The sequence below is a fragment of the Atractosteus spatula genome, chromosome 12 (genome assembly GCF_055471065.1).
Source record: "Atractosteus spatula isolate fAtrSpa1 chromosome 12, fAtrSpa1.hap1, whole genome shotgun sequence".
NCBI classification, from domain to species: Eukaryota; Metazoa; Chordata; class Actinopteri; order Semionotiformes; family Lepisosteidae; genus Atractosteus; species Atractosteus spatula.
Genome location: NC_142717.1, coordinates 20,947,616 through 20,972,195, shown reverse-complemented (window position 1 = coordinate 20,972,195; position 24,580 = coordinate 20,947,616). Strand labels below are relative to the sequence as shown.

General features: G+C 37.8%; 1 protein-coding gene across 3 annotated transcripts in view; it reads right to left on the bottom strand.

The window, feature by feature from the left end:
* golga4 (golgin A4) overlaps nt 1–24,580 on the bottom strand; it is an 84,368-nt gene that overhangs the window by 34,409 nt on the left and 25,379 nt on the right. For all 3 annotated transcript variants that reach the window (XM_088928666.1, XM_088928667.1, XM_088928668.1), the window contains 8 exons: nt 24,015–24,335; nt 22,525–22,572; nt 20,756–20,812; nt 19,642–19,740; nt 19,116–19,263; nt 18,385–18,572; nt 9,220–9,303; nt 4,741–4,888 (listed from right to left, as the gene is read on the bottom strand). In XM_088928666.1, the coding sequence (XP_088784792.1) occupies nt 4,741–4,888; nt 9,220–9,303; nt 18,385–18,572; nt 19,116–19,263; nt 19,642–19,740; nt 20,756–20,812; nt 22,525–22,572; nt 24,015–24,335 (1,093 nt within the window). The remainder of the gene's footprint in view (nt 1–4,740; nt 4,889–9,219; nt 9,304–18,384; nt 18,573–19,115; nt 19,264–19,641; nt 19,741–20,755; nt 20,813–22,524; nt 22,573–24,014; nt 24,336–24,580) is intronic.

Sequence of the window (24,580 nt, the reverse complement as noted above, 5' to 3'; positions counted from 1 at the left end):
CACTGCTTGTTTTCAAAGGCTGATTAGATTGGCTTTAATGATGCAGGTGTCTGCTTATGGACTGCAAATGTTTCCATAGCTAAATCATTAAATGGAGTTACTGTAATATCTATGCATATATGCATGGTTACGCAAAGGAACAATGCTCTTTTCACAAAAGAAACCAAATCTAGACCATCAAACCCTCAAAAGCTTAACTGCACCTCCACAATTATGTTTTTACAGTACACCTACACTATAAGAGACATCGGAAGACATTGGCCTACATTTTTTAATTATATAAACCCACTCCCCTGATTACATAAGGGTCTGGTTCCGCACAATTCATTACCTGAATCTTACGCAAGTTAAAAGCGACCTTTTCTTAGCCGTGAATATATGCATAGAATTACCATTGATCTTCCTTTATTTGCTCTAGATGTGTCTGTCAGTGAGGAAGGAGAGACAGGAGAGCTGAGTTGCAGGCTCACCAGTGTTTGTTGAGCTTTAATGGTTTTCAAGTGTGTGTGCTGATCACTTTATAATTCTAATATCTGAACACCAAATATAGAATGCACTTAAAAATATACAGTACAGGAAATAATTTAGAATGACCTTTTAGCAAATGTATTTATTCGTGAAAAAACTGTATGTCATTACCTACAGTGTTCAGTGTGCGGTAATTAAACACAGGACAAAATACACAATAAATAGTAAAAACAGTAAACATAGGGAATTTTCAGTGAAAAAGCACAAGATAATATGCAGAAATGACCATACATGTATGTGTACAGAAACAAATACTGAAATCTAAAACAGAGCCCTGGTGGAAACTGCACTAGAAAATTTTATTATGGAACCCATAGATGTTTTTAGGTCTGAGTCTTGCATAAGGTAGGAAGAGGGTGTACACACAGACAGAAAACTTAGTTAATTATCATGCTTAGACCAAACTTTTTTCTGATAATCGTTAACTGAGATAGGAAGAGCTGTAAACAAATTTAAACAGCACAGCCTAATCATGCAAACGGGCATTTTAATATTCTAGATAATGAATGTAAATATACAATAGTTCACTGTAAACATGCAAAAATGCTAGGCAATAGAAGTAGGTACTGTAGTTTATCTGCCTATCAAAAAACACCATTCGAGTAGAAACGCATAAAAGGAAGGAGTTTCCTAGCATTAACACAAAGTTTCTGAATTATGGTCTGGACAACACTGTCTACTTCTGTAAAATCACAGTACAGATCAAAGATTACTCTGACATTAAACTGTTCACCAGCAGCTCAGCGCAAGACAGGTGAAAGAATCATCGGGGGAGTAAACTTACCCTAACAGATACAGTACAAACACTCCCAGGCCAGTACCATACTGCCTTTTGTACATGAAGAAAAAAGTCACAGCCCTGCCAGAGAAAGCCTTCACATCATTTATTCAAATCAATTCCATCACTGCAAATTAGAGTGAAATATACGTTTTGTAGAACATTTTGAAGAGAAGGCAAAGTATCCAAATTCTCTTCCCTTGATTTACAATACTGTATTATACCTACAATACTCTAGACTAATTCCGGTTTCTTCTGTACATAAAGTTTGCAGTGTTGATGAAGACATACAGAGTGATTTAACAACCACAAAAAGAGTGACAAAATTTTAAAACTGTTTTAATTCAGATTAAATATTATTTAATCATCATTTCCAAATGGCAACAGTACAATAATTTCAGCAATTTATCTTAGTTAAATATAGTAACCATTGCCTGAGAATCAAAGTATTTCCATTTGGAGAGCCCAAAGCATTTCCCTATTGGTGCAGAAATAAAAAGTTGCCCTTACCCCAGTCCTGTTCATACAAGGCTTGGGAAAGGCACCATGATTCACTTATTGGCATGCGTGGATGCATAAAAATAAAATGGAGTGTAAGAGTCGAAAAAACTCAATGGCTGTGAAACACACATCTATACTAACTAATGTGGCATTCAAGTATGCAATACACAAGATAGCATTCATCTACTTGTTCATAATTTAGCAACCTTTTCTTTTTTAACTATATTAATGGAATGACAGTTCAAAATGACATAAAAGTAGAAATAGTCATGGTATGTTTAGCTGAAACAAGAAAAGTAACAGTGTTCATGTTCAAAATGAAAGTGTTTAAATAAGGGCATTGTATTATTTGCTTTTATATAAAAAAATATACTTTTGTTAAAGACCACCTCCTGGTCCCCTTCAAGGGTATGAACAGTAGTCTGAAATACTATAAATGGTCAATCAAATTCTGTCAGAAGTAACATCAAAACATGTAGAGTTTCTGTAAAAAAGGGCAGAACCCTCATACTGCTATATGAGGCTCCCACAGAACAAATTTAGAAGTTAGTGAAAGCTAAAGTCACAAAATTTGAGCTTTACAGCATTTAAAAAATACAGGTATTTGCTATTAAATAAATACATTGAAAATGGAGGCACTGGATGTGGCTTAAAGAATTCTATTCTACTTCTTAATGAAGTAAATAGCTCAATTCATTTAATATAAATTGTTAAAACAATCTGAATGGAGAAACCGTGTTTTCAAAAAAATATGCACACTGAAACACTTTAGAAACGCAACATGTATTTTCAACCTCAACTGACAATTGACTAGTGTCAATTAAAAAAGTAATAATATATGCTTTTTAGGATTAATATGTATAGCAATACTAATTTATTCTGTCAATGCATTTGTCCAAAACCTACAGTATACCAACTTATACAGCAGGGTATTACACTGAAGCGATCTGGGTTAAATAACTTGCGCTGGGGTAGCATCTCATTGGGAAATAGAAACTACAGCCTTTGAGTTACAAGTCCAGGACCCTAAACACTGCTTCATACAGTACAAAAATTATGCTGCTTTCATGAAGAATGTAGAGGTTAGCGCACTACAATGATGCTGTAGCTGAGTGCAAGAGCTCAGTGAGTGTTGCTGGCATGAATCAACTCAAGCAATTCCACCAGATAACAATCCAAGAGCTGGTAACATCCCAGGGAGTGCTTCTGCATAGCAGAACTACAACTGCTGACAAAACCGGGCACCCTGAAAAGACCCATGAATCGCATTGAAATGATCATGAAACAGCGCTGAATAATCGAATATTGGTGCCCTTGCAACAATATCTGTGGGTGCACAACTGCATCAGTAGGAAATATGGAGAACAGGAAAGAGCGAGATTTCCAGGTTAGTCTCACTTTATAGTTGTAGAGCATTGCATTTAATTGGAACCAGGAAGGGTTCTTGAAGTTTAGTTTAAGACAACAAAGTGTTTTAATGATGACAATATTATAGTAATGGGGCCACTTGATACCCACTTGAGCAGTTGGAATGCTGTTAATAGTGATTTCACTACAAACTGCTATTTCAGTCATAATTTGATATTTGTGCTCCACTGACTCTTGCTGAATGTGGATCAACCTCCTCATACAGCAGGATTCACAGGGATTTCTGCTTCATGCACTGGTCCACTATACTGCTGACAATGTCTCATCACGTCAAAATATGAAAGGATTCACCAGGCAGAGAACAACATAAACCTGAGATACCTAACTTATACAACCATACAATGTCTCAACCTTCATATAAGAAATTTTATAATGATGCCGCAGCCAAACTTTCCAAAAATACATCTAATTTCATTCTGTCAAATGCCTGTAGGGAATGTGGGGTTGCATTTCCAAAATGTTTCAGCAGTATCATAAACAAATTCCTCTGTAAATATGTAAACAAAGCAAATTTTGGGAAATACAAAAACTGATTACTGTGTTACTGTTTTTAAAAATGTATGCTTTGCAGTATTATGCTAAACAGAATAAAACTTTCTTGTGTAAGTTTTTTTTATAAATGCAGATGATATAATAAATAATAAGACCGCTGTTTTGAAAGTCCAATCAATTTCCTCTGCCTGGTGGTAACATGCAACAATAAAAGTGGTTAGAACAGCCATTAGGACAGAATTGTCTGAACAATTTGAACCACTGGTCTTTTGAATGTAGTTCCTTTCAATCCATTTTAATTTAATTTAGAGTAATTAGGACAGAATAAAAGAAACTGGTTAAGAAAAAAGACCTGAATCTTTATCAGAAATCTAGTACGGTTCTGTCAGCTGCAAAAAGAGCCTCCTCATTTGTTCCCTTCATATTACACTCCAGTCACCCTCCCTGGTGCAATTCTGTTAGATGTTAAGTGTAGTGAAGCTGAACATGACATGACAGAATTAACTCCACTTAAACTAGGTAACAAACATTTCAGATGAGAAGTATGTAAGTAATGAAACACTGACTTTGAAATTTATTAGCCTACCATCACAGTATATTTATAGAACTAAGCTTGAGAGCAACACTGAGTTTATAAAGAATAGAATAAGCACTGAATTGATTAGTTTTTCGTATATGGATGTAAGAAATCAAAGGCTCCACAATGCCAGTGTTATGGTAAGACTACACAATCTGCAATGGCCTTGTAGCGATGATTAACATTTCCCAGAGACATCCAGTGACAGAACTGGCACGAAAACCCCAGCTTTTAAAGGTTATTAGTGTAAACATTATAACCTTTCTATTTTACCATCTCAAGTTTTCAAAGCATATTTTTTAAAAAAAGAAATAACAGCCATCTTAACTCTGCAATTATAGAACAAGCAATAATGAATAAAAAATGAACTGAAATGGTCAATGTTATGAGTTTTGTAAATGGCCCTTAAAACAAAAAAAGAGCCCAGGGTACTTACCAGCTTTCTCCGACTTCTCCTTCTGCTCCTGCAGTTCATCGCGTTGGCCGGCCACCATCAGGATCCGAGCGCGAAGCTGAGCGATCTCCTCCTCCTTCATCTCCAGTGTCTCATGCATCTGCCTTTTGGTTTCAGCAATGACCATCCCCTGAGACACCAAAAGAAACAGCACCCCAGTCACCTGTGGTCCAGCTGGCCCCTCTTTATTTTTGTCTAAATTTCCTCCATTGCACTACAGTCTAAGCAACTATGTGGTCATGAAGAAAGTTCTGCAAATCCACCCTGTGCACACTTCTGCCATCCCTGAACTTGCCTATTCTGGGGTTGCCAGTCCCCCAAAGTTATAGTGTCTACTGACTGTTCAGCTTGTGCAATCAGCTTTCTGGACACAGTTCAAGATTCCACTCTTTATTTGAGTGCAACCACCCAACCAGTTTAACAAGAGATGAGAAGAATGAACTCGTTTATAGTTTGTTTTTACATTTATACAGTATAACAAAGAAAATGTAAAAACACTAGTTCGTCTATTGTGCTAGTCCCCTTTTTTAATCTTTCAAACTAGGAGTTCACTTTCATTCAATTCAGTTTTTTAAAAGAATTAAAGCAACTTGGCTACATTGTACGATATGAAATAATGTTATTGTGGACTGACTTTATGAATCCAAACAATCATGTAACAAAACAAACTTGTAAAATAAAGTCCTTGACTATAGATTGAGTAGTGTCTGAACAGACAGGAACTGACCTGCATTCTAAACTCAACCTTTTTTTTTAAGTTGATTACTCGATCAATAAAAAAAACTCTGCACGCTCAGCAATCTGTTTCTATTTACAAGGTTTTCATTGTGCTGATGACATAAAATTCCCTTCTCATTAGAAGTGGAACAATAATTACATTGATAAAGAAGTTATTTATTTCATATAATACATTTAAAAAATACACACAGGCAGTCATTTCAAGGGTGACATTACACTCTACATCATTCACAATGTCTTGCTAACATGTTCAGACACTTACCGCAATGTCTCTTCTGATTAAATTACAAAATGATGCACATACTTCTTTAAACTTCTATTCAAAGTCTGAATGCTCAAACCAAGAACTTCTAAGGGTATAATAAATTACAGTAAATGGCAACAGAACTGAAGAGAAAATAAAATTAAATGCAGTATGTTGACTACATAAGTATTCAGATTTTTGTCTTTTTGGGTAAGTCTTTACCAACTTTGCACATCATCTCGATGCAATCTCTTCCCATTCTTGGCACATTTTCTCAAGCTCTCTCAAGTTTTTTCTCAAGCAATTTATGGAAAGCATTTTCAAGTCTTTCCGCTGATTCTAAATAGGATTCAAATCAGGATTTTGACTGGGCCACTCAAGGACATTCACTTTATTATTCTTCCACTTCAGTGTATTTTTGGCCTTGGCCTTCATATCACTGCCCTGCTGCAACATGAATTTTTGACCCAGTTTTAGGTCTGAAGCAGGTTTTCCTTCTCAATATGCCCCATCTATGTTCCTATAAATGTTGACAGACTTCCCAGTCCCTGCTCATAAGAATCCGAATTACAGTATAACATAATGCTGCCACAGCCATAGTTGATAGCAGTTCTGGTTTTAACTGAGTGATGCACTATGCTGGATCTGTGTCACCTGTAATTCTTTGCATTTATACCAAAATATTCCAATTCTATCTTGTCTGACCACATGCAGTGTCACTAATGTGCACTGTTCCAAAGCCCATGTACTGGGACATGAGGTGTTTTTCTGTGTTCCTTACACACCCCTTTGTGGAGTGACAGTGACATTATATCTCAACAGTATTTCAAAGTCACCAATGAATTCACAGCATCATTAGTAACCAGTTTCTGCCCTGCCCAGATGCTCAGTTTGGCACAACGGCTCGATCTAGGCAGTGTCTGGGTGTCTTTCTCTTCTTAATAACTTAATTTATAATTCTCAAAGAGATAATAAGGACCTTTCTAATGTTTTAGACCTTACCAGTCAGGTAATGAATTTCAAGTAGAGAATGTTGTATTTTTCTTGAAAGCATGGCAACTCAACTGATTTTGTGGCTCCTTAAGGTAACTTTGTGTGCTTAAAGGTTTGTGCTTAAAAGGGTTTTGCATACTTATACAATCACTACCTTGCCATTTTTCTTTCATATTAAATGTGAATGGAGTGGAGTAGGTTGTGTTTAGAACACATACTCATAACAATTTCCAAGTTTCATGGGTGCAGGCTTTAAAGCACTAAAAAGTGAAAACTATGCAAAGGTCTGAATACTTTTGCAAGGTACTGCACTTCCTATTATTTACAATTTCTGAACTCCTCCAAACCGTAATGAATTCTGCTTTCACATTCTAAGCATTGCATATACTGTGGGTATAATTTGAAAATGGAAATAGTGTGATATTTCCTTTTGCCTACTCATTTTGTTATTAATTATTCACAACCAGAACAACCCAAAAACAATCAGACATAGTCTTTCAAAATTGTAACAGGTCACACAAAGAAACATTCCACTATAGAGAAACAGAACATAGCACAAAGAAAACAGTGGGCATCCTTATTTCTGAACCAGGTACAATATGTGTGTGTAGCAGTGCTTCACAGTGAGGTCAGTCAAAAGCATTCCACAGTGGCCTGGCTCTGCAGTTCCTGCTAGGAGGGTTCATGCTCCATTATCTCTCTTTATCTTGTGTTCAAGAGGTCAAAGGTTTATCACAGCAGTGGTGATGAAAGAAGTCATTTTCTGTTCACTTTCAGTAAGGCCTGTCCTTCAAATTAAGTCAGTTCATTTTTCTATTTTTCTTTGTGCATCCCTTTACCATAAGACGGAGAGCAGTTTCTTAAAGTCACATACCAGAATTTAACTTTTAATACAAAACTGATGGGGAGCAAAGGCAGAAAAAGACAAAAGTACAATTTTAACAATGTTAAAATAACAACAGGAAGCAGCGTCAGTTCATTGTTTGCTCTACAATATCTATACTCTATACTGCCATACCACCCTGCAGCTCACAACTGGCAACGCACTGAAGCTAAGCAGGTGTGACCTTGGCTCACTAACATTGCTGCTGGAAGAGGTGTTAGTGGGAACAGTAGGGGGCGCTCACCCTGTGGTCTGTGCGGGTCCTAATGCCCCAGTATAGTGATGGGGACACTATACCGTAAAAAAAAGTCGCCGTCCTTCTGATGAGATATATAATTGAGTTCCTGACTCTCCACGGTCATTAAAAATCCCAGGGTGTTTCTTGAAATGAGTAGAGGAGTTACCCCAGTGTCCTGGCCAAATTTCCCATTGGTCTTTACCAATCGTGACCTTCTAATAATCCCCATCTATGAGTTCTCCTCCCCACTGATATTTGGTGTGTGGTGACTAGCGTACTATGGCTGTCATCACATCATCCAGGTGGTGCTGCACATTTGTGGTGGTGGAGGGGAGTCCCCCATACCTGTAAAGTGCTTGGAGTGGAGTGTCCAGAAAAACACTATAAAAGTGTAAGCACAGTCCAAAAACCAATTGCAACGCTTTATCAAGTGTGCGGAGAAAGTGATTGGCTGCAATCTTCCATCCCACGCTGTGCTTTACAAATCTGGAGCAGTGAATTGGTCCACCAAGATTGCTGCAGATCCCTCCCACCCTGGTCATCATTTATTTCAAAAGCTTCCCTCTGGAAAAATGTTTTAAAGCAATCAAAACCAAAACCAACAGACACCTGGACAGTTTCTTTCCCAATGCCATATCCTTGCTTAACCAGCATTCTCCCCCAACAACTCCCCGATTCAGCTGAAAAAAAAACTTTGAACTATTATTACCGCTTAGTTCATACATCTTGTATATCTGACGCTTAATAAGTGGTGCGTCTTCCCAACATGTTTACATAGTTGCACCTTACTCCTCAGACCGTACTTTCGCACATGGTCTGAACTTGCCTATAATGTCTATATTGTTCATATATTTGCACTGTACTGTAAAATCTGAATGTTCCTGTGTCTTATATATATACTGTAATGTCTGCATGTTCTGTACCGTGAGCACATATTATAACTCTGTTGTGACTCCCCCATCTTTTGTATATTGTCCAATATAACTATGACACTAATGTTAATGCTTCTTTTGCACCTGTGTGAGTGTTGTGTTGAGCAGGTTCCAATGTACCAAAGAAAATGTCTATACCTGGCACGCACTGGCAAATAAAAGCGATTCGAATGCTGATTCTCTAAAAAACAGATTTGGGTTTGCAGCAAGTTAATGTTTTATATGAAGTCATTTATGACCAATTTACAAACACACAAAACACCAAACAAACAAAAAACCAAACAAAAATACTCTATGATGTTGCAGTATGTGTAATATTTTAGTTATTTTACAGATTATTGTGGCATCTTTTGGACCCATGTGGATAACATGAGAAGAGAAGGGTTAAACAGGGATAAAGCAGTCTGAATACCCTCGCCTTGCCCAGACCCACCTTATCTTGCTCCAGTTGCTCAATGAGATTCTTGGCATCACGGAGTTGAGTGATGAGCCTCGTCTTCTCAGTGGTGTGGAGTTCCTGAAGACAGAAGACAAGCTTAATAGAGGCCTCTGAGCAACATACAGTAAGATCTGCATCATGTCCCTTAGCACAGAGGTAATAATAATCATGTTTTTTAATTTAATTAATTGGCTAAAGCTTTACCCAAAGTGACATTTATTTACATTTATATTTAAACATCTGGATATTCTACTGTCGTAATCTGAGAGAAAGACACATCCAGGATTTGAACCCAAAAGTTTTAGTTTTGAGTTTAGAGTCCTGACCACTCCTCCACAGTGTTGCTCTGATAATGATTTAGTCCCCCTGCTTCTTAACATTCCTTAATTATTTTGTAGAATTTAAGCATTTTTATTGTGCTTAAGGTAGTGAAAAATAATGTAAACCAAAGCAGTCAAGATTCATTTAAATGAAATAATGAATTATATTCCCCTGCGGAACACATACAGTAGGTACTGAACCACAGTTTTCACTTTTAAAGTGTGCACTCTTAAACACTGATATCTGAAAAAATCACTTTGTAGTCACTCTTAATGATGTGTTGTTACGTCATTGCATATTTCACTTGCTCAATAGACAACATGCATCACCCAGAGCAAAGACAAAGTTCTGTATTCCATAATATTAGCAAGGAAAAAGATGGTTAGTTAAATGTACAAGAAGCATTTAAGACAAATCACCAAGGCCTGAAAGTACATTTTCTGTACAGTTGAAATGAAGGAAGTAAGAGACATTTATCTTGTGTCATTAACAAAACTCAAGTCACTCAAGACAATGCAAATACACAATGACCATTAATGTAGCAACTATTTTTAATAAAAGTGTAAAACTGTGGAAACAATCTGAGCTAAAGCATCATTTGTACTGAAATAGGTAGTGTATTCTCAACAGGGATTTAGAAAGTGTGGGCCGTGCGTAACATGTTAGGAATTCTTTGGACAATAATGGATAAAGAGAATACATGGTACATTTTGATTTTTAGAAGGCTTCAAAGTAATTTTGAGTGTTTATTGAGTAATTTAAAAAATGTAGGCATTTAATAAAGTGCATCAAGATTGAGACCTGCCTATAACAAAGAATGAATGCTCAAATTGGGTTGATATCACAGTGGAGTACCACAAGGATCCTTATGCATTACTGTTCTTCCTAAATGATATCAATTAGATCTAAATTATGGTATCATAATCTATATCTAATTGATCTAAAATCCAAGTTAGCAGATGACACCAAAAGAGAAAAAATGACACGGAAAAAGATTATCTTATGGACATCCCAGTGTAATATGGAAAAGAAGACATAAATGGAAACTTGTAAACTCAGGCTTTTTTTTTTAAATAGAGGATTCTGGAACAAGCTCTTCAGCCATCATGGCATATACCCTGGCTTCATTCAAGAATCTTGATGAGACGCTTGCATCAATTAGCCACTAGCAAACAAACAAGCTGGATGGACCGAATGACTTATGCTAATTGATAACCTCTGTATATATGATTACAACAAAATACAACACAATTACTATCTGAAAAGGAAAAATGATACCTTTTCGACTGACAAGATTCTTGCGAATCCACTATGCTTAATGTACAGACATAGTACTATGCAATTCTTTGAGAAACCTCAGATCTGACAGATACTAGATCTATGCTGAGCTCTTGCAGTGTGGGTTCTCAGAGTGAGACACATCACCCTACCATCCTCCACACTCAGGACACAGGATGAGGTGGGGCAGAAATACAGAGTGCAGACGTTCCACATGGCTAAAGAATCAGGACACCTTTTGGAACCCCTGGTGCATTCACCCTCCCCTGCACAAACAACTCCTACAAAGAACAAACATTCCACATGGATGGAATGCATCTGAAATAATGACCTCAGTGAGCTCCATATTTCCTCAAAAACATTTTAAATTCATATAATATTTGATGCAAAGCAACATGCATAAAAAAGGAGGTCTGTGCATGTCTTGTACATTACACTACATAAACAGCTAATCTCAAACCTGAACTGTATTGCCATATGTAATCGGTACATGTACTGGTACAATTGAATTCTTTCTTACAGTAAGTCTCATGATTGGTAAACAAAAGTGTAAAACACAAAAGTGTGGACAGTGCATCAAGACAATATACAAACAGTAGACAATGTACAAGTAGACAAGTAAACAGTTTGAATGTAAACAATTCAGATGTGTAAACAATGACTGCAGATGTGCAATAAATACAATTATAATGAGGTAGACGGTGTAGGTGTGGTCTGAGGGGCATGGCCAAATGTGTTCGCCAGTCGCACTGCTTATGGGTAGAAGCTATTGAGGAATCTGGTGGTAAATGTTCTTATGCTCTTGTCTCTTGCCTGAGGGTAGTGGGGTGAAGAGCTCATGCCCGGGGTGGTGACTGTCCTCTGTGGTGGCCAGAATTTGTTTAATCTCTGTGAGACCATAGCCGATGATCTTTGGGGCCATATTCACCATTCTCTGCAGTGCCTTTCTCTCGAAAGAAGAGGTGTTGTCGTACCACGCAGTGATCCCGTTTGTGAGGACACTCTCGATGGTGCAGTGGTAGAAGTTTACCAACACAGGTACTGGCATCCCCCATTGCTTGAGTCACCTTAGGAAATAGAGGCGCTGCTGAGCCTTCTTCAAGATAATGTCCGTGTTCAATGTCCAGGTTAGGTCATTAGAAATCTGAATTCCCAAAAACCTAAAGCTGGTGACTGTTTACACTTCCATTCCATCAATACTGAGTGGGTTGCTGAGTGGGTGTCTCTGAAAGACCACTATTAGTTCTTTAGTCCAGGTTATTGCTATGACACCACCTCAGCAGCTGTACGACTTCATCCCTGTAAGTGAACTCATCATCATCACTGATCAGGCCTATTATAGTGGTGTAGTCTACAAATGTAATGATGCTGTTGTTGCTGTGTCTTGCTGTGCAGTCGTGAGTGAACAGGGAGTACATCCTAGGACTCACACAGCAGCCTTGTGGGGTGCCAGTGCTCTGGGTGAGTGGTGTTGATGTTTTATTACCTATTGCAGTTTCAAACAGAGTTGCACAGTCCTAGTCCCCTGAGCTTTGTCACCAGTTGGCTGGGTATGGTTGAACTGAATGCTGAACTATAGTCCACAAACAGCATTCTCACATACAAGTTCTTAATGTCCAGGTGTTCCAACGTTGTATGTAGAGCTACAGAGACAGCATCATCCACTATTCTGTTATTCTGGTAGGCAAACTGCAAGGGGTCTAGGGACTCTGTGATGGAGGAGTTGCTATGTGACAACACCAGCTTCTCTAGGCATTTCATCACCACAGATGTTAATTCTACTGGGCAGTTATCGTTCAGGCAAGTCACTTTTGGTTTTTTGGGGGAGTGGAACAATGGTGGTTTTATTGAAGCAGGTGGGGACAATGAACTGTGACAGGGAGGCGTTAAAGATGTCTCAAAGACAGAGATACAAAAAAGCAAAACACTTTGAACAGAGTGGCAGTTAACGCTGCTGCCTCACAGCTCTTGAGCACTGGGTTCAGTTCCAGACTGGGGAACATTCTGTGAAGAGTTTGCATGTTTTGTCTGTGCTGCCATGTTTCCTTCCACCTTCCAGACTTTGTGGCTGTGTTAACTAGTGTCACAGATATGCATATGTGTCCTGACATGGACTGGCATCCCATCCAGGATATTGTCCTGTCTCGTCCTCTTTGCTTCCAGAACAGGATCCATCTTACCATGACCCTAAAATGGAATTAGCAGATTTCTGCTAGTGCATGGTTGTAATTCTGAGACACATATGAGAAGTCTCTTCAACACCTTCCAATTAAAAAGAAACAGAACTTTTCTGTTTCTTTCCCTCTTACATACTCTCCATTTTTTGCAAATACTTGTGATTTTTTTCCCTTCATACCACAGTCATTATTCTTTAAGAAGCTCAAGCATCAAAACATTCAAATATGATGCTAACAATAAGAGATATTAAGATTAAGAAAAAAGTCATGATGCAGACCGCAAAATGACTTGTGAAAACAATCTCTTATGGAATTTAAAGAATTTCTTTTCATGAGACTAGAATGACATAAAGCCGCAGCAGGCCTTGTGTTAAGATTTTGCTATTCACACACATGTTGTTCCAATAAACTGTGAACCGCAGCTTTTCCTGTGAAACACAAGGGCTGAAGGGTTGAAGGGCTCTCAAAAATTGAAGGAAAGAACAGATTCCTCTCCAACAATGATGAATTACCATTCGTGAGAAGCTCTTTTATAGGCCAGAAATTGTAAATCACTCTGTTTATCCATGCAACACAAATTATTAGCTGCTTCAATGAGGTTTTCACAGAACATTAAAAATAAAATAATTCAGATTTTAAGGACATTACTGCTAAAAATGAGGACCAACCTCATTTTATTTTAAAGCATAAAATGCTTTAAATAAGCATTTTTTAAATGGTAAACTGGAAAAGTAGTGAGTAAATAAGCTGTTTATTTCTGGTTTTACTATTTTTCATCAAAGGTAGATCCAGATCTAAAAAATTATCTACTTCACAAGCAGTGTCCTAGTCATTGCCCTAGTAAGTTACCAAACCCAAATGTTGTTCAAAGGATTTGAAAGCATTGAGTGGAGCTGGCTGTTCCATATCATTTTACTGAATAATTAACATTGTTAACTCAAAATGGTTAAAATTATAACTCACATTATAGTGCAAGTCTAATCAGAAGTTAGTTTGATGGTAGTGTCCTGGGTACAAGGTTCTACATCCATAGGACACAACATTTAAGTAACTGGTAAAATTTGCAAGTAATTAGATTCACAACCAAAGGGACTTTCAATGTAACTCAAAAAGGTAAAAACAGATATGCCGTACCTGCAGAAAAACACTATATTCTGTCATTTAGAGCTAATATTGATTGTAAAATGTGCAATTATTTTAGCAGTCCAGTTCTTAACTGTATCGTAGTTATGAACAAAGAGAAAAGAAGAAATCTTATAAAATCACATATGAAAGGAGGTTTAAATGGAATTACCTGATTCTTGTCAAGCATTGATTTGTGAGAAAGTTATAAGAATATCACTCGTTTTGTAGTATGGAAATGTTTAAAACTGCTGAGTAAAGTTGACAGGTTTATGCACCGTTACTAATGTCAAGAGCAGCAAGAACATGTACTGTAAATGTCTCCAGGGATTTAATCCTTTTAAAAGGATGAGTGCACTTTTAACCTCTGGTCTTCCTTCCCTTTCCAAGGTCTACAAGTTTTCACAGATCTCTTAAGCCAATTCCTGTCCATTGCCAAGAACACTTTCTAAATATCCTGTGCTCAAATTTTAATAACTTTATCCATCATGGAATATTTCTAAATAGTTCAGTACTAACAAACTGACAATAAAAATGTGCCAATGTGGTATTCACTTATGGTAACCATTATTATGTTCTTCCATTCCTAACTGTCCTGTCTCAGACATACATTTCTCCAACTCTGTACTGTATGGGCTACTTAACTCTCTTCTCAACAAGTTGCAATATGTTCAAAACTCAAGGGACAAGTAAAGGTTTATTCCATGAAGAAAGGAAATGTGTTTAGGCTGTGGAGCCTTCTTCGGCTATGTTTCCTTTCTTCTCTTTTCAGCATGGAATAAACCTTACTTGTTCTTTTGCTGCCTACGCATGCTGACGCAGCTACCTACTTGAATATGTTGAAAACTGTAGCTAAAATACTTACTCACACCAGACCCTGGCAGCATATCACTCCCACACTTACGTCTCTACATTGGATGCCTGTGAAGCCACTTATTCAATGCAAGACCTTGTTGCCGACTTTCAAGGCTCTAAACACCCTGGCTCCTTCACACACCTCTGAACTCCTCCATATTTACACTTTACCCTGTAGGCTCCATTCAGCTGAGGCCGGTCCTCTACTCACTGTCCCCAGGACTAAATCACAGACTTTTGGTGACCGTGCCTTCTCTGTCGCTGCTCCAGTGTTATGGAATGACCTTCCTCAAGAGACAACTTCTGTAACTTTCTTCAAATCTAAATTTAAAACATACCTTTTTACCAAGGTCTACGTCTGATTTCATACAGTCAATTTGTAAAAACCTGAATGCTTTTGTTTTTTTCCCCCCCATTTACTCTTACTGTACTTTTCCTGTCTTTTTCTTTATTCATGATGTATTGGCTCTTGGGTTTGGAAAGCAGCTTTATTAATAAAAGCTAGTACAGTACTATCTCAGGATCATTGCCAGCTGCCTTCTCAAAAGAAATGAAAACCTGTCTGGAACAAAGTTGGAGACCAGCTGATTCCGATTGGTTTGGTACTAAGAATCTGTTGTTCTACCAAGCAAAAACTGAAGGGGGATCCAATTCAGAATATTTGACTTATTCTTACCAGTAAGTAAGATGTGGTCCAACTTTTAAATAAGTTTACTACTTTGTCATATATATAGCTGAATGCTTGCGATAGTTAGAATTGAATAAATAACTGTATGTATTCCAAGATACTCCAGATGCAACTAGCTATATGATATTCTATAAATTTCAATGTACCATGAAATGAGCGCAGCTGCAGTTGGAAGCTGTTTGAATTTGATCATGTGCCAAATCACAATGGCTTTAATTTCTATTGATAAATGATATAGAGACATACTAGACACTTTAGATGCTTAAGAGAACAGCTATTTTTAAGACAGGCTTAGGCTACATTTATGTGTAAGAAATACTATAAAACCTCATCCACTTTCATGTTCCACATTTGGTAACACTTTTTTTGAGAGGGTGCTCTAATTGATGTCTGTGGGTCTTGACCATTCAGGATAGCTAGGTTTCTACAGTTTTGATAATGATACTGATTTTACAAAAATTAAAACTACTGCAGTCTGGACTGCGATTCAAGAGATCTTTCTTCTATATACCCTTACATTTAACTTAATGAAGTACTACATTGTACCCACCGTACCCCTCTTCCTTAATATCCCATATAATTGATAACACAATATAACCTGATACGTAGGTCTATTGTGTTGTATTTGAAATACAATTCTATATGCACAACTAAACTCTTCAAATAATTTTAGTATAGAGCTGGGGACTAATTTCAGCAGCCAAATTGATTGCAATTGTTGATTGCAATTGCTATGCACTTAACATGGGATCATCCCCAGTATGCTGCTTTTCATTTGTTGCTATTAACCCACAGTGCCTATAAAAAGTCTACACACCCTTGTTTTCATACGTAATTACTTTGAGTGTGTTTGAACATTTGTTTTTCTCTTTGAAGCAGTATGTTACAATGTGTAAAAGTAAAACAAATTTCAATTTAATGTGTCTTGATTTCAAGCTGTTAGGTCACAAAGGTACCCTTTCCTTTGGAAAAGGTGTGTAGACTTTATATAGGCACTGTAGATAAGGATATCACTACTAGAGGAAGCAAATGACAGTAGGTAACTGAACATGAACTGAAGGCAAGCAAAATTACCTTAATGAACTTGTTTTTGAAGCAAAACGTAGCAACATAATAAAATACTTTGTTTTACTATGATAATTATGGTAAAAAGAGTGCAAGTTATTAAACATAGGATTTTAAAGCACAAAAAGTTGTTAATTTTTGCTGAAGTAGAAATAAATGTTTTTAACAAACACTTTTATGAATGTTATTACAATCTTTTTAATATGTATCAATACAGCTTAAGATGATGTTTTTTTTAATGTTGCATCCTTTAAATGTAAATGACAATTAGCTGCAGAAAATGTTAGCTAAATAAAGCCATTTGGCTGACAATACTTATTCTTTTATTAAACTATTCTCACAGCAATGTAGCACAATCTATTCCAGCATTAATGACAAGGTTGATAAAACCTTATGCCATTTTATTGCATAGGGTTGTTTCCTAAACTTACATTCATTCTATAAGTGAAGGTTTCTTGATTTTTCTTAGCCTCTCAAACATGGTGCAAAATGACAGGTTAGGCTTTGTTGAACATCTTTCCAACTCATGTTAACCAGATGCTTAAGAAACTCCTTACTGAATGCAAACAAAGCAGCTGTGAAATATCATCTAACACTTGCTAAAGCAAACTGCTGTGGGTGCCCCTTATATAATGTAATGCTTACACAGTAGGTAGGACCTGAAATCTCTGTTGTCTATTTGGGTGAAAATGGCACTCCCTGGAACTTACTGTGATTTGAGTTGGTCTGAAGATTAAAAACACAGAAATATGATAATTCTGAAACAAGTCTGGATCCTCAAGGTCAGTACTGATGAGTAATGATTATTTGTAATATGTAATTTGAAAGCATGACACCTGATGCTGATTGCTCACTCCTGAACCTGTTTATTTCACATTTCTTATTAGAAACAACCACATCTCATTGTACTCGTGACTATTTTTATACTATATACTGAAAGCAAAAACTGCAGTATTTAAAACTAAAATGTTTCTAAAAAGTATCTAAAACTGAGGAAGTATTGCATGTATCTCACTTTAAAAAGACACAAGATTCTAAATTCAGATACAAGATACTCACTACCTAATTTTCAGAATTAGAAATCATTTATTTGAGTATGTCCAGATGCTGATATAACTTGAGTAGATTAATGATGACTCTAATCACTCTGGGAAGTTATTACTGCAATGTAAGATGAGCTAATTTTCACTGAAAAATATTATTAAGATCTGAGGCATTTTCAAGTTGTTTTCAAAGTTTTAATAGAACAGCTATTAAAATACTGTATATTCCAGCTATGAAGTAACACCCTCACATTAAGCCATGATAACTCCTTGTTTAAAAAAAAAAACCAAAGATTATAATAATGATTTCCTAACAGACTTGTTTTTCACTTGGCAGAATCTACTTGGAAAATGGGAAAATTTCATACTGGCTTTTAGCCTGAAGTACTACACTAGCAAAAAGAGATTAGCAAGTAGCTCAGAGTTTGATTTAAACTTTAAAAGCACAACTAGTATCAGGCTTTTAAACCCTGATGCGTGATTTGTATTAAAAAGTCTTCTAAGTGTACAACCACTAACAGCAGTGATTTTTTTAGAAGTTATTGCAGTTTTTTCATCTTGATCTGCAGTTTCATACGGTGACATGTTAGCCTTGGCAGAACCTATGTACCTTCATTTTCTCCAGCTCCTGGAGGCGCTCCTGTAGCTGCTCTTGCAGGGCCTCCTTCTCACTGCTGAGCTGAGAGTTGCGCTCCTTGTGTGTGTGGAGCAGCTCCTTGCACCTCTGCAGCAAATTCTCCTGCCGCTTTACACGCTGCTGGAGAGCTTCCAGTGTCTTTGCTGCATCTCCGCTGCCCTCTAGTGGTGGGAGAGTCAAAGTCTTAGCTACAGCAGAAGAAACCTCAACTTGTACTGAAATACAGCCAGGCTATAGACTTCTAAGGCATTTAATAATTGAATTAGAAATTGCATGCTGAACATTGACATTTTTTTCTTAGGAGAGGATTGTATGAAACTTTCAGGGGTTTTGCTTTAAATCATAAAAATGTCACTGATATTTGGAAGCTAAACACTAGAATGTCCTGCATATTTATCGTTCCTTTTTTTCCGTTCTTTTAGAAACATCACATTAATTTGACATGAGGCTGATATGTTTTTCTTGCTCATTTAAAAAAAACCCTGCAACACTGCTAAAAGAGAAACAATGAAAAAATAAAATCAAATATCTTATAAAATTAAAAACAAGGCTGTTGTGATCTATTGCATCTGATCACCAGCTAATGGACCCTGACTACAAAAAGGAATTATAGCCCTTATCACTCAACACACTGATCTAGCATTCTTCTAAAGCAATGATTACACCCCTTTTCAAATATACATTAAGCATGTTAGAAGGCCTACCTTCAGAAAGGCTGGAGGTATCTGTGATCCCTTGTGTGGTACTCTCTGGGGAAGACTCGGTGTCTCCTGTCTCTGCAGACTGAGGTAATGTCTCACTGTGATCTGAAGCCACCTGGGCAGTCTGCAAACGCTTCTTCATTAGTGCCACCTGTGCAGACAGAGAGTACTATATTTGTCAATGGAGAGAGAAAACTTTAATGCCAAGTCATTGTGTCATGTATTCCTTCATGAATTCCCTATCTCTAATGCTGGAATTTTGATTCTGAGATACTTAAGCATTCAACAGATCTAATTACCTCATCCAATAACAAACTACCTATTTGTACAATTATCTACAAAAAAAGTCTGTTTTTATGTTTGTATATTCTATGGTCTGTGGAAATTCACTTAAAGTTTAAAAGCTGGGTTCTTTTATTTTTTATGACAAATTAAGAGGACACCACAAATAAATGCAGAGCAACGCTAGCCCACACCATATCCTCTCTACCAATCATTCCCCCACCACTTCTATTGCGGAGATCTCCACCTGAGTCTGCAGGACAGTGATGAGCTGGTCCTTCTCCTCCAGAGCAGCATCAAACTCCTCCTGCAAGTGCTTCTTTGCCTGCTGGTCCATCTGTAGCTCCTGGCCATCACAAACAGAAAGCATTTAAAATACCAGCGTGCCAGCTCTCTTCACCTAACAGCCAGAAATTCAATGTATTAAAAATGTCATTCTACTATATCTTGATCTCATCAGAGCACAGCAGAAAGGGAGGCGTTGCAACCTCAATTGTTAAAAGCATGAGAACAGCTGAAGATGCATGTCTCACGACCTTCCTTCATAAAATAAATGTAAACTTCTTTACTTTTTGTTTTTAATCTTCCAAACAGAGATGCTAATGATTTCTTTTTGAACTGTTCCAGAGAAGAGCACTACATTTTATGTGTTTTAATTTACTTCAAGGTTTCTGGGGCATTTCATAATTCCAAAGGAAGTATTTCGAGGCTATATTCCTGCTAAAGTCTTTTCTGTCCTCAGGCACACATACCTATTGCTTTTTAAGACACAGAAACAATTCTGCTTAAGTGTTTTTGTAGATGAGTTCAAAATATTTGCATCAATTACTATTTTTGTTTATTCCTCACAAATGTACTGTTCTTCAGGTCACAGTGAAAACTGAAAACTATATGTACCAGAATAGTTGAGAAATTACATGTGACATGCCTGAGCTTATCTCTTCCACACCTGCAGCCTTCTGCGGTAATGGCCATTGCCTGCTCAAGCTACAATGATATTCACTAGAGCAAGTCTATAAAGCACTCAAAAACAAAAATTTATGCCTGACCTAGTCTATAAATTCTTATTGACCTATTAATTTAATTGCTGATCACAGAAGGCTTGCAATCTTTTAGTACAAACATGTCTCCCTACTCCCTTTTTAACCCACTGCTCCAATGGTAAACCTAAGTCCTTAATGTAACTTGTAATGTAATGTCGACTTTTTCTGTAAAAAAGCAATGTTACATGTGTCTTGCACAGCCCCACTGTAGTGAGCAGAATGCATTTTTTCAGCTGGTTTGTTTTTTGCACAAGATGTTGGCTCATCACCATCATCTGTAAAGACTAGTAAAAGTCAGGATGAAGACAGACAACTTGCCTCTCTCAGCTCCCCAATCCTTCGCAGTGCCTTGTCTTGGCTTTGACTCAAAATTGCCTGAAAAGAATCCAATGATTAATTAAATTATACAGTTTTACTTTGTATTCAAGATAGCTATGCAATCTCTACTATTAAATATATTTGCACTTCACTTCAAAACATATATTTTTGGAGAGATCATAATATTTTATTTTGTCTTTATAGAACACAAGGTGTGTTTATACGGGTGCAACATTAGATAAAGCAGGTAATAAGCCACCACCAAAATGTCATAGTTTTATGACAAAATGCAAGTTATGGCTTAAATATGCAGATTAAAACAGTGGAACAAATAGTTTTAGCATGGTATCTCCAAGGTATATTTATGTTGTCTGCAATAAATGACACTGCAGTGGGAAAACAGACACACAACGGTAAATCTCAAGTTAACGGCATGTCATAAAACCTATTAGTCTAAATATCCATAAAAAACAACTGAGGCAAATGCAACTTCTTATTCCCTTGGTTAGAACTGGATTATATGACAGGTGCTTGGCAGTATCAGTGGCTTCTGATGTATTTGCCATTTTGAGCAAAGCTCTGGCTTTCTGGGTTGGAAAGAAAACACGTCATGGGTTTTACCGTTCTCTTTCTCAGATTTTCCATTTCACATAAATTGTCTTATCTAACACTTGCCTGAAGAGCTCTGATCAAGTTGCAGTCCATAACAGACAGGCATTTTATATCAAAACTCTATTTTTCATTCATGTGAATCCTAATAAACATTATGCTTAGTGTTAGGGAAACAAATTGTAGCAGATATGACATGTGTGCCACTGCTTTCTCCCCGGATTACAGATTATCCATTACAATCTAATGAAAAAGATTTTGCTGTTCACTGAACTAGTCTGTCCGCAGGGCCACATTCCAGATTCTCTATTGAGAAAGTCTCACCAGACAAGCTTAAAGAAAACTGAAAGAACTGGGTGCTTATCTACTAAAAGCTAATGTCTTCCACTTAGCCACAATCTCATAAAGGATAACCAGTACTATATGTATTTAAGAATGTAGTTAAAAAAGATTTAGCTGTAATTTGTTAGATATGCCTGAATTATAATTTCAAGGAAACTACAGGTGTTACATAAATAATGTCACTATATCATCAGTTTTAGAGAATATTATTGCACAACTTTGGCTGACATTGCTTACATTAAAAATATTGAAGGCTTCTACTGTAATTTTTCTTAATGCTATTCCTCAGAATTACATGCCTTCATGAACCCATTTTATCCACTACTGAGCAGCAGCCGCCACCTCAGTGACATGCAGCAGCCATAATGTGCCAGAAACACACCTACAGATCAGGAAAAGAAGTTAGAACCTGCTTCATCATTCAGGGGAAACTGCAGGGAAAAAGAGTGTTCAAGGCCAGCGAGGAATTTAGCCACAATATTGGTGACGAATTGCACTCAAATTACAAACAACAAAGCACATTCTTCTACAAAACAATTACTTTGGGCTGGTGTGCCTGCAGGTTTTAATTACAAATTAGTCCTTAACAAGCTAAACCAGCTGGATATTGATGTAAATGGAACACTTTAACCAGCTTCTTCCAGTTCTTCAGGTACTGCGACTTTAAAAAAATCTAGAAAACATACAAACACACCAGGCCAACAGCACCAGGAATGGACACCCCTGACCATGGTAACATAAGAGTATATCAAATGTGATATTAAAAGATTTCCAAATCAAAATCGGTTAATCACGTAGCAATGATGAAAGGAAATTACCTGGACTTTCTCCTTATCTCTCTGTACCGCTCGATAGGCAGTGACAAGCTGAAAGTAAGAAACAGAAAGTCAGAAGGTGCAGAAACACTAAAGCTACCGTTTTCTTTCTTTTCAGATGACCATAGAGTTCTGACAGAGTCAACATAGGATGAATGTAAAAATTCAGGGCTTATTTCGCGATACTTGGTTGTATATATAAACACATATTTTATTCAGTATACTGTATGCACACCTGATCAAGTTGAAGCCAGCAGACTAGCTTTTCACTTCAAAAGTGTTTAGGGGATTGGACAGCAAGTGTTCTCGAAAAGTAAACATTAGACCGAAATTATTTTTCACAACCTACCTGGTGAAACCTAACAGAAGTGGTCCATTACCTGTGCAAACAGGCTGGTGAAATCTGAATTAAGGTGTGAATATTGTCCCTCAGCTAGTAACCTACGTGGACTCAATATGTGGACTAAAGGTCAATTAGTTAGAACCAGACTAATCATTTCACCAAAAGCTGTTTTCAATTACTTTGTTTAAAAACCCAGCACTGGTAAACTAATTCCAACACACTGATTATTTTACATTTTTACATTTTTGAGAAAACTGGCCCTAGGTGGAATGTGTGCATGTTTGTGTCTGTGTGTGCCCTGTGATGGACTGGCGTCCCATCAAGGCTGTATCTTTCCCTGTCGCACATTTGCCCCAGGTTACACCTGTTTGCCCGCTTGGCATTTTCCACATCCTGTATTGGCTAAAGCAGTTAGAAAATGGAGGGAATGCACACAAATTCTGTTATTTATCAATATGGCCAGCAGCCATATCACCCTGCAACTCACAACTGGCAATCCACTGAAGCTAAGCAGGTGTGAGCATGGTCAGTACCTGGATGGGAGACCTCCTGGAAAAAACTAAGGTTGCTGCTGGAAGAGGTGTTAGTGGGGCCAGCAGGGGCACTCACCCTGCGGTCCATGTGGGTCCTAATGCCCCAGTATAGTGAGGGGGATACTATACTGTAAACAGGCGCCGTCCTTCGGATGAGACGTAAAAACAAGGTCCTGACTCTCTGTGGTCATTACAAATCCCAGGGCATTTCTCGAAAAGAGTAGGAACCCCGGCGTCCTGGCCAAATTTCCCATTGGCCTTTTCCAATCATGGCCTCCTAATAATCCCCATCTATAAATTGGCTTCATTACACTGCTCTCCTTTCCACTGATAGCTGATGTGTGGTGAGCATTCTGGCGCACTATGGCTGCCATTGCATCATCCAGGTGGATGCTGCACATTGGTGGTGGTGGAGGGGAGTCCCCACTACCTGTAAAGCACTTTGAGTGGAGTGTCCAGAAAAGCGCTATATAAGTGTAAGCAATTATTATTATTATTAAAATGAATACCGTCAATGTTGTGGTTCAATAGCTTAAACCAATGCAGAAATGTAAAAACTCAATTAACTTCTGCGCCTGTACTGCTTGGTGAAGGAAAGACAGTCCTCAGTGCCCCACCTCGGAGTATTTTCCCCTGTAGTTGCCCAGACTCCTCTCCATTCTGTGCAACCGATGGAGGAGCTGCTCCTTGGTCAGGGTGTCGACACTGCCCGGGGAGTCCTCTGCCTCGCTCTCGATGTCCGAAGGGGGATCAAAGGAGGGCGTCCCAGGGGTGTCCGCCTCCCCCAGGCGGTTGAGGGAGTCCCGCGAAGTGCTGCGCACCAGGTTCTCCCGTGAGGATGAGCGGAACAGGCCATCCTTGGATGGGGAGCGGAACAGAGACTCCATGGAGGGCACGCGGAGCTGGAGCTTCCTCGCGAATGACTGGGGCTCAAGCTTCTAGAGCGGTGAGAGAATCACAGGAGTCAGCCGAGGACCATAGGCACACGTTTCGTAATTATCTGTTGCCAGTCAACCAGACTCAGCATTTCTATTTTCCTTCCTATCTATACTTAAGGGATTATTTGTTACTGTTTCAGTTCAATTAGTTTGATCTTAACAGTCAAGAATCACTTATTCTGCACTGAAATGCAAATTCTTTTTAAGACCTCAGTTGCATATAAATGAAAAGTGTTTTAATTTTT